The 12,785-nt window shown below is 44.6% G+C and overlaps 2 protein-coding genes across 2 annotated transcripts in view; both read right to left on the bottom strand.

Annotated features, from left to right (window-relative positions):
* LOC109850203 (expansin-A4-like) lies at positions 9,161–10,783 on the bottom strand. Its single transcript, XM_020420162.1, has 3 exons — positions 10,496–10,783; positions 9,844–10,183; positions 9,161–9,575 (listed from the first exon to the last, which is right to left on the bottom strand). The coding sequence occupies exons 1-3, from the start codon at positions 10,692–10,694 to the stop codon at positions 9,263–9,265; spliced, it is 852 nt and encodes a 283-aa protein (XP_020275751.1). The 5' UTR covers positions 10,695–10,783; the 3' UTR covers positions 9,161–9,262.
* LOC109850196 (acyl-CoA-binding domain-containing protein 4) overlaps positions 11,253–12,785 on the bottom strand; it is a 7,988-nt gene continuing 6,455 nt past the window's right edge. Inside the window, exons 11-14 of the mRNA XM_020420148.1 lie at positions 12,325–12,408; positions 11,840–12,163; positions 11,689–11,748; positions 11,253–11,608 (exon numbers count right to left, since the gene is read on the bottom strand). Coding sequence (XP_020275737.1) covers positions 11,438–11,608; positions 11,689–11,748; positions 11,840–12,163; positions 12,325–12,408 — 639 coding nt within the window. The 3' untranslated portion in view covers positions 11,253–11,437. The remainder of the gene's footprint in view (positions 11,609–11,688; positions 11,749–11,839; positions 12,164–12,324; positions 12,409–12,785) is intronic.

The following is a 12,785-nucleotide window of genomic DNA, read 5'->3' as shown; positions in this document are numbered from 1 at the left end:
GGCCAGCGCCTCTTGTAGGACCTCCCGGGTAGGTCTGGATAACCGGAGGAGGTCGTACATGGTGATTCGCACGGGGATACTTTTTAGTTGCGCGAGTACGTTGAACCGGTAAGGCTGGCGGCTCGAACTTGGTCCATCTGGATTGGGCGCGAGCACGTTGAACCGGTAAGGCTGGCGGCTTGAACTTGGCTCATCTGGATTGGGAGGGACTGCTGCGGCCGGCCTCGCGGGAGGTCCTGCTGGGTTTTCCGTCCTCGCGGGATATTGTTTTGCAAACTCCTTTCCGGCTCTCGTGGCGAAGACGTTGGCGTCTTCTTCAGAGTCCGTTAAGGCAGTCATCGCCGCGTCATCTCTATCCAGAATGGTGGAGACAACGTCGCAATGTTTCCTCTTAGCCTCCTTGGAAGGCTGTGTAGTCCACTGCTCGTCATCGAGGAGGTCCGGATGGACCCACATCACCTGCCCTGATGGCAGAGTTTGTGGAACCAAACCCTTCTCCCGCTGGTTGTGAGGATCGTCGTTAGTGATCTTCAAAACCGCCTTGGGGATAGGAATTATCCCCGCCGGAGCTTGAACCTCCGGGAGACCCGTCCCAAAGCTCAAAGTGACCATGTTCGCCGTCACCTGCTTTTGGACCTTCTCTTTCTTCAAGACCCCCGCGTCGTAGAGGGCCTGGAGTTTGTCCTTGAGGACGTAGCATTTGGTTGTGTGATGCCCAAGGAATCTGTGATATGCACAGTAACCTGGGTCACCGGTTTTGTCTGCCTCTTCAGGCTTGGTGGCTTCCGGTAACTTAATCCGCCCACTCTTGAGTAGAGTGTCGAAGGTAGCTACCACCTGGTCTTCTTTGAAATCATATTGCCGCTGGGGGCGCGGTTCAAATTGCCTGGGTTTCGGCTTTTGAACGAACTTTGGCGCCGCGGCAGAGTCTACGGCCATAGCCTCTTTTCCCTTCGATCGAGGAGGGTTCTTTGGCGCAGCCGGCTCTGCTGCTCCCTTTTTGGACTGCGGCTCTTCGGCCTCCAGCCTCTTGATCATATTTTCAACTTGCTCGCCTTGGCGAACAAGTTCCTTCCAAGTCCGGGTCTCAACTGCCCCTATTTTGGACAGGATATGGATCGACAGATTGTTGCGGCACATCTCAATCAGCGTCGCCTCGGAAACTTGGTCCCGACAGTGGACTGATCGATTTCGAAATCTCTTCACGAAGTCGTTAACTGACTCCGACTTCCGCTGCTTCTCAGCGAGGAGAGTGGCCATTGACACTTCCGTGTCGTCGTCGAAGAAGCGGGCGAGGAAGAGCTTTTCGACGTCGGCCCATGCCTTGATGGAGCCAGGCTCCAGTTTGCGGAACCACTCAAAGGCCACCCCCTTGAGGGTACCTATGAACAGTCGAGTGAGAATGGCGTCATTCCCGGTAAGGAATCCGGTTTGCGCCATAAAATAATAGATGTGCTGCGAGGGTGACCCCTTGCCATCAAACTGTAACAAGCTGATGGGTTTGAACTTCGCTGGGTATGGGACCGTGTCCCATTCCGTGGGGTAGGGACGTACCACCCCCAGCTTGTTCATATTTTGCTGAAGCTTCAGCGCGTTCAGCTGGTCTTGGAATTCATCGAACCTCTTGTCACGGGTGCTATCCGCAGTGTGCGACGTTCCTATCGATGTCTTGGAGGAATAATCGGAATGTTGATTATCCTCCGCCTCAGACACGGGACGGAGGGGAGGTACCCACTCCCTGTCTCTAGTTTGCCGGGGTAAGGGGCGTTGGGCCCTTTTCTTCTTTTTCTTCTTGTTCAGCAGTTGTTCCATCATCTCTCTTAGAGAGTCGATGGTCGCCTGCTGTTCCTCCAACTTTTGAGCCATTGTCTGCTCGTGGTTGGTATCGGTCATGTGTGCCCTCGCCTGCGCGTCTTGGCTTGAGCGCGAGGTCTGAGATGTGGCAGCGGCCGAATGGTCCTCATCTTCGCCGCAGGAGGGAGGTATTAGGTTGGAATAGTCAAACCCAATACTTACCCCCCGGCGACTACGGGTTCGCTGGAATATGCCTTCCTGCCGACGTCGGGCAGACCGGGTGTTAGGTCTTAAGACGGAGTCCGAGTCTGGCGAGTCGGAGAGTACCGCCTTCCCTTTATCCGTCATGTTAACCGTGGCGGATGAGAGTTCCAAGTCATCGGCAGCGCGTCTTTTTTGGTGACGGCGCCTTTGACGGGAGGGCCTTGGTCGAGAGGACTGTTGGGACAGTCTCCCAAACACCGAAGGTCTCGCCGTTCCGACGCATTGACAGTCGGCGAGGACCGTGTGGATGAGTCTCTCGCAGTGGCACTGAGGATTCGCCTCATGGATAGTGCGTTTGCGAGTTAAATATTCTCTGAGGTCTTCTACGGGAGGTTGGTGACAACCCCCAGCCTCAGAAGAGTCGCTCTGGTGAGTCGAATTATGGCGAGGCTCGCCAGCCTTCGAGGATTCGCCTACTCGGGTAGGCTCGTTCGCTCGGTGTGGTTTATTCGCATCAGGGATATGACCTGAGAAGCGAAGTCCTCCTGAGCGGATGGCTCTGTCGTCCTCGGTTGGCGCCCCTGATTTGGAGGGCCTTCCGACGTCGGGCAGTTTGCCTTCCCGTCTAGCGTTTCTCGGGCCTGTATGATGGTTCAGGCCATTATGAGAAACGGAGGTTTGGACCCCCTGTCTGACAGGCGTTCGCCGCTGCTGTTGGTTAACTCTCCTATCGAGGGGAGCATCACCACAGGTAGTGGCAGTGTTGTTTGTGCCGGAGTGAACCGGCGTTCCCTTCGGGGTAAGTGTCTGCGGGGATCGCTTGGCGACCCATTTGGCAGACCCTTGTCCCTTGCGTTCGGGTGGAACCCTCAGGTGCAGAGGCTTTGACCGTCTGAGGTCGGCCTCGGCGCGCAGCTCTGTGGCGTTTGCGGGATGCATCGCCACCAGAGGAGGAGGAGGACAAGTACTCTTCGTACTTGGCCTGGTCGAACTCGATTTCTAGGGACTCCACTGTCGTCCCGACAGCAACCTCATCAAACTGAGCCACCACCATTTCATTCGATGAAACAGCTTCTCCCACTGTGGTCGCCATCTTCTGTAGGGTGAAAATTTGATTTCCCGCTTCTCCCACTGTGGTCGCCATTCCCTGTAGGGTGAATATTTGATTTCCCGAAAAAGGGAGTTTCGTTTGTATTTATAAGAAAGCTTATTACAAACTAATAATCAAATGATTACAACAGAAGCAGAGGGAAAGCCCTCTTTGTTTTGTGTGGGGACTTTAGGTGGCTATAGGACTCCTCGCTCGATGCTCGTGTCGAGTCTGCTTCCCTTGGACCGTTCGATCGAGGTTGCTAGAGAGCTTCAGTTCGCAGTAGAAGCTCAACGCGAGGGAGTTCGGGTTTGCTTAGTTCGCCGGCGATCGGAGCTCGGAACTAAACAGTGATGCTGCAATGCAAAGGTTATGCAGAGAGCTTGGTCTCAACTCTTTTCTCTAAGTTTTGCGACCTCTCTTCCAATGTGCTGGAAGGGGCTTTTAAATGAAAGAGGGACAGCTTGACTCCTCCTTGAATTATGGGATGTGACCACATCTTCTTCAGAGACGTCTGGTTGCTCCTCGATACCATGAATGGTCATTCCAGGGATTGTGCTTTATGTCCTGTCACCTACGACGGGAAGGCCCCCTTCTTGTATATGAGGCAACGGCCGTCTGTTGTCCGAGTGGACCTGACCGGCATTAATGAACCGCATTTATGAGTGCGCAGATCGATGAAGTGTCTGTCCGATCACTCGTACCGTGCGTGACCGCCCGGCGTGCTTTGAGCACGGTGCTTTCTCCTTTCCGGTTAGGAGAGGCGGCGAAGTAGGTGCACAGTACTCGAGTGGGTCTAGCCAACTTGGTGAGTGCCAGCGGATCCAGCTCTTGACCCAGACAGCTGAGGTGAGTCGCATTTATGAATGCTCAGGTTGACTCGACACCTGTCCAGGCTTTCGTGCTGCGCGTACTGCGAGCGGCCGTTTGACGGTCCTGGGGTACTGTGCTCTCTCCCGTTGGGTCGAGAGGGATGGGAAAGTCCAACTCAGCACGTGGGGTAGCGGATACCCAGCTGTACTGACGGTCTTGGGGTTTGCTGGCGGATTCGACCCTGAACTCGGGCAGGCGAGTTGGGTGAAGGGCGAACTTCCGCCATCCTGATCGATCTCCACTCGTGCTGGCGAGCCGACCGTTAGGCGAACCTAGAATCGAACATATCTGATGTTTATGCGATTTAGGCCTGTACCAGAGAACCGAGCGTGCGAGCTCTTCTCGCAGGTGAATTTCCTGTAATCCTATAGAGGTATTTTTTACCGTCTACATTCCCGTCTCAAAAATATTCCTTATAGTGGGATCGTAAAACTTAAAGCCCCTAGAGCGTTCAGAGTATCCAATAAAGTAGCTGCTAACTGTTTTGGAGTCCAATTTCTTTTCATTTGGCCTATAAGGCCTTGCCTCAGCTGGACATCCCCAAATATGTAAATGCTTTAAACTGGGCTTTCGACCAGTCCAAAGCTCATAAGGTGTTTTAGCAACTGCTTTACTTGGTACTCTATTCAGAATGTAAGCTGCTGTCTTAAGTGCTTCTCCCCAGAGTGACTCTGGTAAAGAAGAATGAGCAATCATACTTCTTACCATATCCTTAAGAGTCCTGTTTCGTCTTTCAGCTACACCATTCATGCTAGGTGAACCCGGCATAGTGTACTGTGGGACGATACCGCATTCCTCTAGGTATCTAGCAAATGGTCCTGGACGTTGTTCACCTGAACCATCATATCTACCGTAGTACTCACCACCACGATCAGATCTGACGGTTTTAATTCTTCTGTTGAGTTGATTCTCAACTTCAGCTTTATAGGCTTTGAACATGTCCAGAGACTCAGATTTTTCATGAATAAGATATAGGTGCCCATAACGTGAGTAATCGTCTATGAATGATATAAAATATTGTTGATCATTCCAGGATTCCGTAGGGAATGGCCCACAAATATCCGTATGTATCAATTCTAAGACATCCGAAGATCTGTTGGCACCTAATCTTTTCACTTTGGTCTGTTTTCCCTTGATACATTCAACACATACGTCGAAGTCCGAAAAATCAAGGGAATCCAAAATGCCATCAGACACAAGACGCTCAACTCTACCTTTTGAGATATGACCTAAGCGCTTATGCCATAATGTCGCCGAATTTTCCTTATTTAATTTACGCTTAGTACCACGTGATTCCACATGCAAGGATTCATTGTAAGAAGCAATTGTATCAAGCAAATATAGGTTGTCATAAATACTCAAGTAACCGGTTCCCACAACATTTGAATTAAAAGATAAACTGAATTGACTGTTTCCAAATGAACAAGAATAACCTGATTTGTCCAATACAGAAACAGAAACCAAATTCCGTCTAAAAGACGGTACTACAAAAGTATCTTTTAAATCCAAATAATAACCAGTTCCTAACAACAACCTAAAGTGCCCAATTGCTTCCACATCTACCGATTGTCCGTCGCCCACAAAGATGTGTCTTTCAACATCACTTGGCTTTCGGTAGCTCAGGCAACCCTGCATAGAAACACTTATGTGAGTAGTAGCACCAGAGTCTAACCACCAAGTGTTTCTAGGTACTGAAGCTAAATTAACCTCAGAACAGACCAAAGCAAGGAACGTACCCTTATTATCACGCCAGGCGTGATATTTTGTACAGTCCTTCTTTACATGTCCAGGCTTCTTACAGAAGAAACAACCCTGATTATCCTTATGTTGTTTCTTCTCAACTGGACCCTTAGCAGCTTCCTTATCATTCTTCCTTTTCTTGCCCTTATCCTTAGAGGCATAGGCCAAATGAGCACTTTCTGTCTTATCTTGCTTCAACCTGTCTTCTTCTTGCACACAGTATGAAATGAGCTCATTTAGAGTCCATTTCTCCTTTTGACAGTTATAACTGACCTTAAATTGGTTAAACTGTGCAGGAAGAGACAACAAAACCAGATGCACTAATAACTCGTCACAAAGATCGAGTTTAAGTGCCTTAAGCTTTGAAGCAATATGAGACATTTCCATAATGTACTCCCTGATATTTCCTTTGCCCTTATACTTCATTGAAATCAAGCGAGCTAAAAGCGTGCTTGTTTCTACCTTATCGTTTTTCGCAAAACGCTTCTCAATTTCGGCAAGGAAATCTTTAGCCTTAGTAATCCCTTCGGATTCTATGCCCCTGAAGGCTTCCGGAACGCCGCGCTTAATGATCATAAGACTCATGCGATTTGAACGCTCCCACTTCTCATGCTCCTTCTTTGCATCAGGAGTGCTATCCGCATTGAGAGGTTGGGGTTGTTCAGTTCTTAATGCATAGTCAAGATCCATGCAGCCAAGAACAATTAATATGTTCTCTTTCCAAACCTTGAAGTTTGTCCCATTTAGCATGGGAATTGAGTTGATGTTAGCAGAAATTGTTGCAGCAGATGCATTAGCTGAAATAAAACAAAAATGCTCACATCAATAACCATAATCAATAAAATTCAAATAATGACAATCCCCATCCAAGATACCGGCACAACATTAATATCAAGTCTTTGGACAGTAATATTAACTTGTAAGTGATACCTTGTTGCAATGATCAAACATTGACAATAACTCATGTCAAATAATGAAACTATCTTTGGATCGATTCATTATTCACATGTAAACCTTATAATTGTCACACGCTTATCATCGCAGATGTGTATACAGTCTAAATAAATATTAACCTTCCTTTGGGCCGATTAAATATTTACACGAAAGCATACACACAAACATCTCACATTCCTCATGAGCAATCTCCACAAGAGAGGTTACTTTGGCAACTTCTTGTTTCAATTAATCAATTGGAGTGAGAGACAACCTTAATACCTTAGTGTCATAATATTTGAATTAAATAATTGATTAAAAACCAAACTTAATTGGGGTCTCATAGCTTAATTAGGGCCCATAACTTAATTGAATAAATTAAATATACCAAAGTGGACCCATGAAAAGCTGAGGCTTAACCATAAGAACACGAAGTTCCCTTAACTTTGAACACGAGGTTCGACTGTATTGAGTACGAGACTCACTTAAGTACGAACGCGAGGTTCGTCTGAAAATGAACGAACGCGAGGTTCATTTGATAAAAGAACGCGAGGTTCAACTTGGGAACGAACGCGAGGTTCAACTTGGGAAATGAACGCGAGGTTCAACTGAAGTACGAACGCGAGGTTCGTCTGAAGTACGAACGCGAGGTTCGTCTGAAGTACGAACGCGAGGTTCGTCTGAAGTACGAACGCGAGGTTCGTCTGAAGTACGAACGCGAGGTTCGTCTGAAGTACGAACGCGAGGTTCGTCTGAAGTACGAACGCGAGGTTCGTCTGAAGTACGAACGCGAGGTTCGTCTGAAGTACGAACGCGAGGTTCGTCTGAAGTACGAACGCGAGGTTCGTCTGAAGTACGAACGCGAGGTTCGTCTGAAGTACGAACGCGAGGTTCGTCTGAAGAACGAACGCGAGGTTCGTTAAAAAAATTGAGCTTGACGCTCACCTGAGTTGAACGCGAGGTTCACCTTAGAACGAACGCGAGGTTCGTTAAAATTGAGCTTGACGCTCACCTGAGTTGAACGCGAGGTTCACTTTAGAACAAACGCGAGGTTCGTTGAAATTGAGCTTGACGCTCACCTGAGTTGAACGCGAGGTTCACTTTAGAACGAACGCGAGGTTCTTTGAAATTGAGCTTGACGCTCACCTGAGTTGAACGCGAGGTTCACCTTAGAACGAACGCGAGGTTCGTTGAGCGCGAAGCTCGGTTAAAATTGAACGAACGCGAGGTTCGTTTGAGGTAACCACCTCCTTAATTTTCGCCATGAACCCTTAGGGTTTCAAACTGAAACCGCCGCCGACAAACCAAAAAATCTTTGATTTTTATTTTCAAAACAGATCCAGAATTGGAAAAAATTGAAGAAAAAATCAAAGAAAAATCCGAAAAATTCCAAAAAGTTACTGTTCATCCGAAAAAACTTTACTGTTCATCCGAAAAAAATTTTCGCTGCTGTTCACCGAACATTACTGTTCATCCGAGAACAAAACTGAATATTTAACCAGAGATTTAAGATCAAAAAACCCAATAAAACTTAAATCCCTAAGAATTAATCAAGGTGGCTCTGATACCACTTGTTAGATCTAAATCGAAACTTGAGATCTAAAACCATATAGCCATGATTAATTTAAAGAGATTAACAATAATCAAAAGAGCGGAAGCTTATACCTGAATCCATGGATGAAATCTTGATTTGGGTTTTTGATGATCTTCTAACCTTAGGGTTTCTCTAAAACCGAATTTCTCTAGCTAGATGGGGGTGTAGAGAATTAGAGAATGTAACCCTAGGTTAGGGACCATAACCCCTTATTTATAGATATTGTACTTTTGTAATTTAGCCCCTCAATAAATCACAATTACAACCTGGTATCTGCACATATAACCCCATGACTTATTTAAATACCAAATTAACCCAACTTAATTGATTACTTTAGTGGGTTATCCTGAAAGATAGCAATACACATTGATTAATCATATGTGCCCACAAATAGATTTATTAGATTAAATCCAACATAGAAAACTACCAATAGAGATATTTGTGAATACATTTGTATCTATATCTAGCTGGAAACGTATACAGATAGAAATATTCTATGTACGGTAGGTTATGAATACATATTTGGATATAGATATGAATATACAAGTGAAATATTCGGAGCTATATCCAAATATCTGAATATATGTATCAATCAACCGTTGTAACCATTTTGACCATTCTATTAATATATATGAGGGTAATTTTGATGATTTACTGATCTAACCTCAACATTTCAGATATTTGAACTTATTAATTGGACTCATATTTGAAAATTTAGTATATTTAAACCCCTCTTATTTCTTTTCCTCGTATGTAATTGATCTATATGTATATTCAATTTTCATAGATGTGGATATAATTTTTTTCTTGCTGATATGGTAATAATCAGATATGATCCATTTGCACCTCTGCTTCGCTCGCTGCTTTTAAGTAAGCAAGTAGTAATAATTATAATTCGATATCTCAAACAAGAAGGGGAAAAGAAACACACGTCATTTTTTTTTTGCACATTGTAATTGTCGCTATTGACATACACAATATCTCACGCTAAGGAAATAGAGCAGAGATATGAAGAACATGAACAAAGTACACAATCAAAATCTAAAATTTTTGCCCTCATAAGTCTGACCAAACTCCCAATTCCGAGGGGTGACTCGCCAGGAAGTGCACCTACGTCTGTCGCTCGTCATGACTCTGAAAGAAAGAGATTGCCCCGTCAAGTCTTTATCAGTTTGCCAATGCTGACCCCAGTTTCGTTTCATCGAAATCCAAGGGAGAAGTTTATTCCCTCTAACTTGCACGCTTGTTACATCTCCGGCTCCGGCCACATTCCATACAAGAATTAGGTTGAAGTATCGGTTTCCCTTGATCGTGAACCTAATGCCGCCTTGCTTCCTACATGGAACCCTGCACATTCACACATTAGTCCGTCATCAACGCAAAGGCAAATGCAGATCATCACGCACTACGCATACGGGCCTGGTGTAGTATCGCATTACGAGCTCATGTAGTTTGATTTTGGCAGATAGGCCCCTGCAAAAGAGTCAGAAGGATCTTACCCAGGGTGCCTGTCTGTCAAAAACGAACTACAGGGGTAATAAGTTCCAAAACGCGATGCTAATGCGGGTCTGCGTGCAATTAACCCCGTATGTGATTATGGGAAATTAGTTAAGACCTGCGGTAGGTGACGGGAACAATGCCTGCCTTATACTGAGCAATTTGAAGGAAGGCGGGCATGGTGAGATCAAAATGAACACGGGGAGGATTGCACCATCCGCCATTATCACTCGATAGTGCATAGTTTGGTGGGCATACGTTGGTGGCTGTCACAAAAATCGACCCCTCACCCTTGCACCACTCTTCGATGTTGTTGTTGACGCTGATGCTGCCTTTATCGCACCTTAACTCGAAGCATGCACCACAAGCACTCCCACCGTTGAACACACTTGTGCTTACCGCTGCTGTTTGTAGGCCGTAGCCCAGCTTCACTGTGTCATCATATCCGCATGCTCCAGCTGCATGCGTGCAAACTACCACTCTCATTACCATGCAAATTAACTATTAGATATTAAATATTTCATTTCAGCAGATAGATTCCCTTGGTGGATATTTTGGACTCTTTTACCCTCCATTGTTATCACGAATGTGCTTTTAACTTGAGTGAAGATTCTCATTTTTTTTGGTTGCTTTCAGGGGTAAAAGAGTAAAAAGATTCACTAAGAGAGCCTATACGCCAAAATGAAACCGCATCGGGTAACAAGTTCAAAAACGCCATACTAGAGGGGCTCTATATGCATATAATAGAGAAAACCAAACAATAAACTTGCCTGTGGTGTCAGAGCCATCAGAGCCTCCATAGAATGTGGCATGTGCAGAGTTCCATACGCCTGGGAGGAACTTGCCGTGATTGTGCTTGAGAACAGCGAGAGGGCGCCCCGTTTTGGCTTCAACTAATCGCGTCGACTGCACAAGCAACAAAACCAGAGCACAAAGGAGAAGCAGAGAGTGATCGGCATGCGTTTCCATTGCTACGGTATTATGCTGCAGCTATCAATGTTTTTTCTAGCCGTATACTTTTTACAAGGAAGATGAATGTTCATATCACCCATCGAGTACAAGGCTCTGAGGGATTATAGGAGTTGAGATAAAACAATTATCTCTCTATATATACACAGACGGCTATTAATATCACTGGATTTACCTTTCTTACCCAAAACAAGCATTTTTAGGCCACAAGATTCCAAAGGTTAATATTCTCTACCTCTCAACAATAATTTATCCTGAAACCCTCTAAATTGTGACTAAGATAGTTCCTATTATAACAGGAAGCTACAGGGAGTACATTAAACTATCAGTTAGTACAACAGAGAACAAATTTTTAATCTTCAGAAAACACAGATGCACACGCAGACAGCAAACAACAAATACCATTTAGTACAGCAAATAACAATCATCAACATCAGAGACTTGTTATCTTGAGCGTGTAGCCAGAGTTAAGAGAGAAGAATCATAGAGGATTATGAAATCCTCATCTGTTCATTGAGTTTCTCAGTAAAACATATGCGATCAGAACTCCAGATAAGCTAAAAGAACGAAAGTTTCAGTTTAGCTTCATTTCAGGCGCAAGCATAATCTCCATTGACTAATAGCAGAATAAAACAAATTTACTAAAAGCATGGGTACAAGGTTAATTTACTGTTGCACCACGTTTCATCATGATAGAACACTGGATATACAGTCACACAACAAACTGATCTTACTATTTACTGCTAAGGACTCTGAGTTGTTCCAGCCATCCATCGCCAAATGCCCCCTGAATCTTGCCTCTGTGGAGCACTCGTATCTTTTACTATTTTCAACTTTTGATGTTGTAGGTTTTCCAACTCCTGCTCTATAGAACTGAATGACTCCAACCTTTTCTGGATTTCTGCAATTTGTGCCTGCAATGCACTAACAAGTAAATATAGCCGTATTTTACAAAACACATCTCCCACCAAACATCAGGTTCAATATGGCAAACCTCTAATTTGAAGCATCTTGAGCTCTCAGCTGCCACATGACCTTGTACCGATTGAAGTTCCTATGATAGACATAAGAGGAAATATAAAAGCCCTGGAACTAAATCATTAAACAAAAATAGTAGATTTCCTATTTGCAGAATGAATACTAACCATTAGTAATAGGTTATGCGAGTTGTTCATCTCATCAAGGCTGTTCTTGAGCCTTGAATTTTCATTTAGTACTTCCTCTAGCTTGGATTCTAGAGACTTCTTTTCTGAGGTAAGCTTATCAGTGTCAACTGCAACAACCTTTCCACTATTAGCACTGGCTAACTTCAGATTTACACCCTCTGAATTGACAGAATCACCGTTCTTATCAGTAATCTTCGCCAAAGCATAAGCAGCAGTAACAGAAGCTGCTGCCGCAGCTGCTGCTGGAGATTGAAAAAGCCTGGGTTGTTTTGAGTCTCTCGTCTTGGGCTTCAAAACAAATAGCTGTAATGAAACATGAAGAATTATTCATCATAGGAAAACTCAGTATATGTTTATGCAAATAAAAGAATGTGAATTTAATTGTGCAATAAGGCTACAGCTTGCAAATCCTTTTGAGTAGTTACATGCTATATTTTGTGACTGAGGGATCATTATTAACTTACATCGTTATTGTACTTTCCGTTGTAACCACCAAAGGCAATAAGAAATTTCTCTCCATCCATTGTTGCTGAACAAACAGTAAGACCCTGAGATGCAAGCGCTTGAAAATGAATCATACCCCTCATATTTATGTCCATGCACCAAATCATTGTTTAATTAATTTAAAACAATATAACACAAATGTTAATAAGATATCACAAGATACAGAGTAAATATAGAAGTGCAAATCGTACTGAGTCAACTAAACTACAAGCTGCATCTCATATATGTAGTACATATTTTGCCCTGCTAGCACCATAACTATTAGCAGCTGTATTTTTTATGACAAACTGCATGGCAACAATGAGAAAACTTTACAATATCACTCTCCAATATACTTATGATCCTGAAAATATAGACACCACAAGGTAATCATTCAGTAGCGGAGTTTAAGGTCCTGATGCAATGCTAATTCCATCTGTTT

Source organism: Asparagus officinalis, chromosome 1 (assembly GCF_001876935.1).
Source record: "Asparagus officinalis chromosome 1, Aspof.V1, whole genome shotgun sequence".
Lineage (NCBI taxonomy): Eukaryota > Viridiplantae > Streptophyta > Magnoliopsida > Asparagales > Asparagaceae > Asparagus > Asparagus officinalis.
Note: the sequence above shows the minus strand (reverse complement) of the source record. Positions and strands in the feature narration are given on the sequence as shown.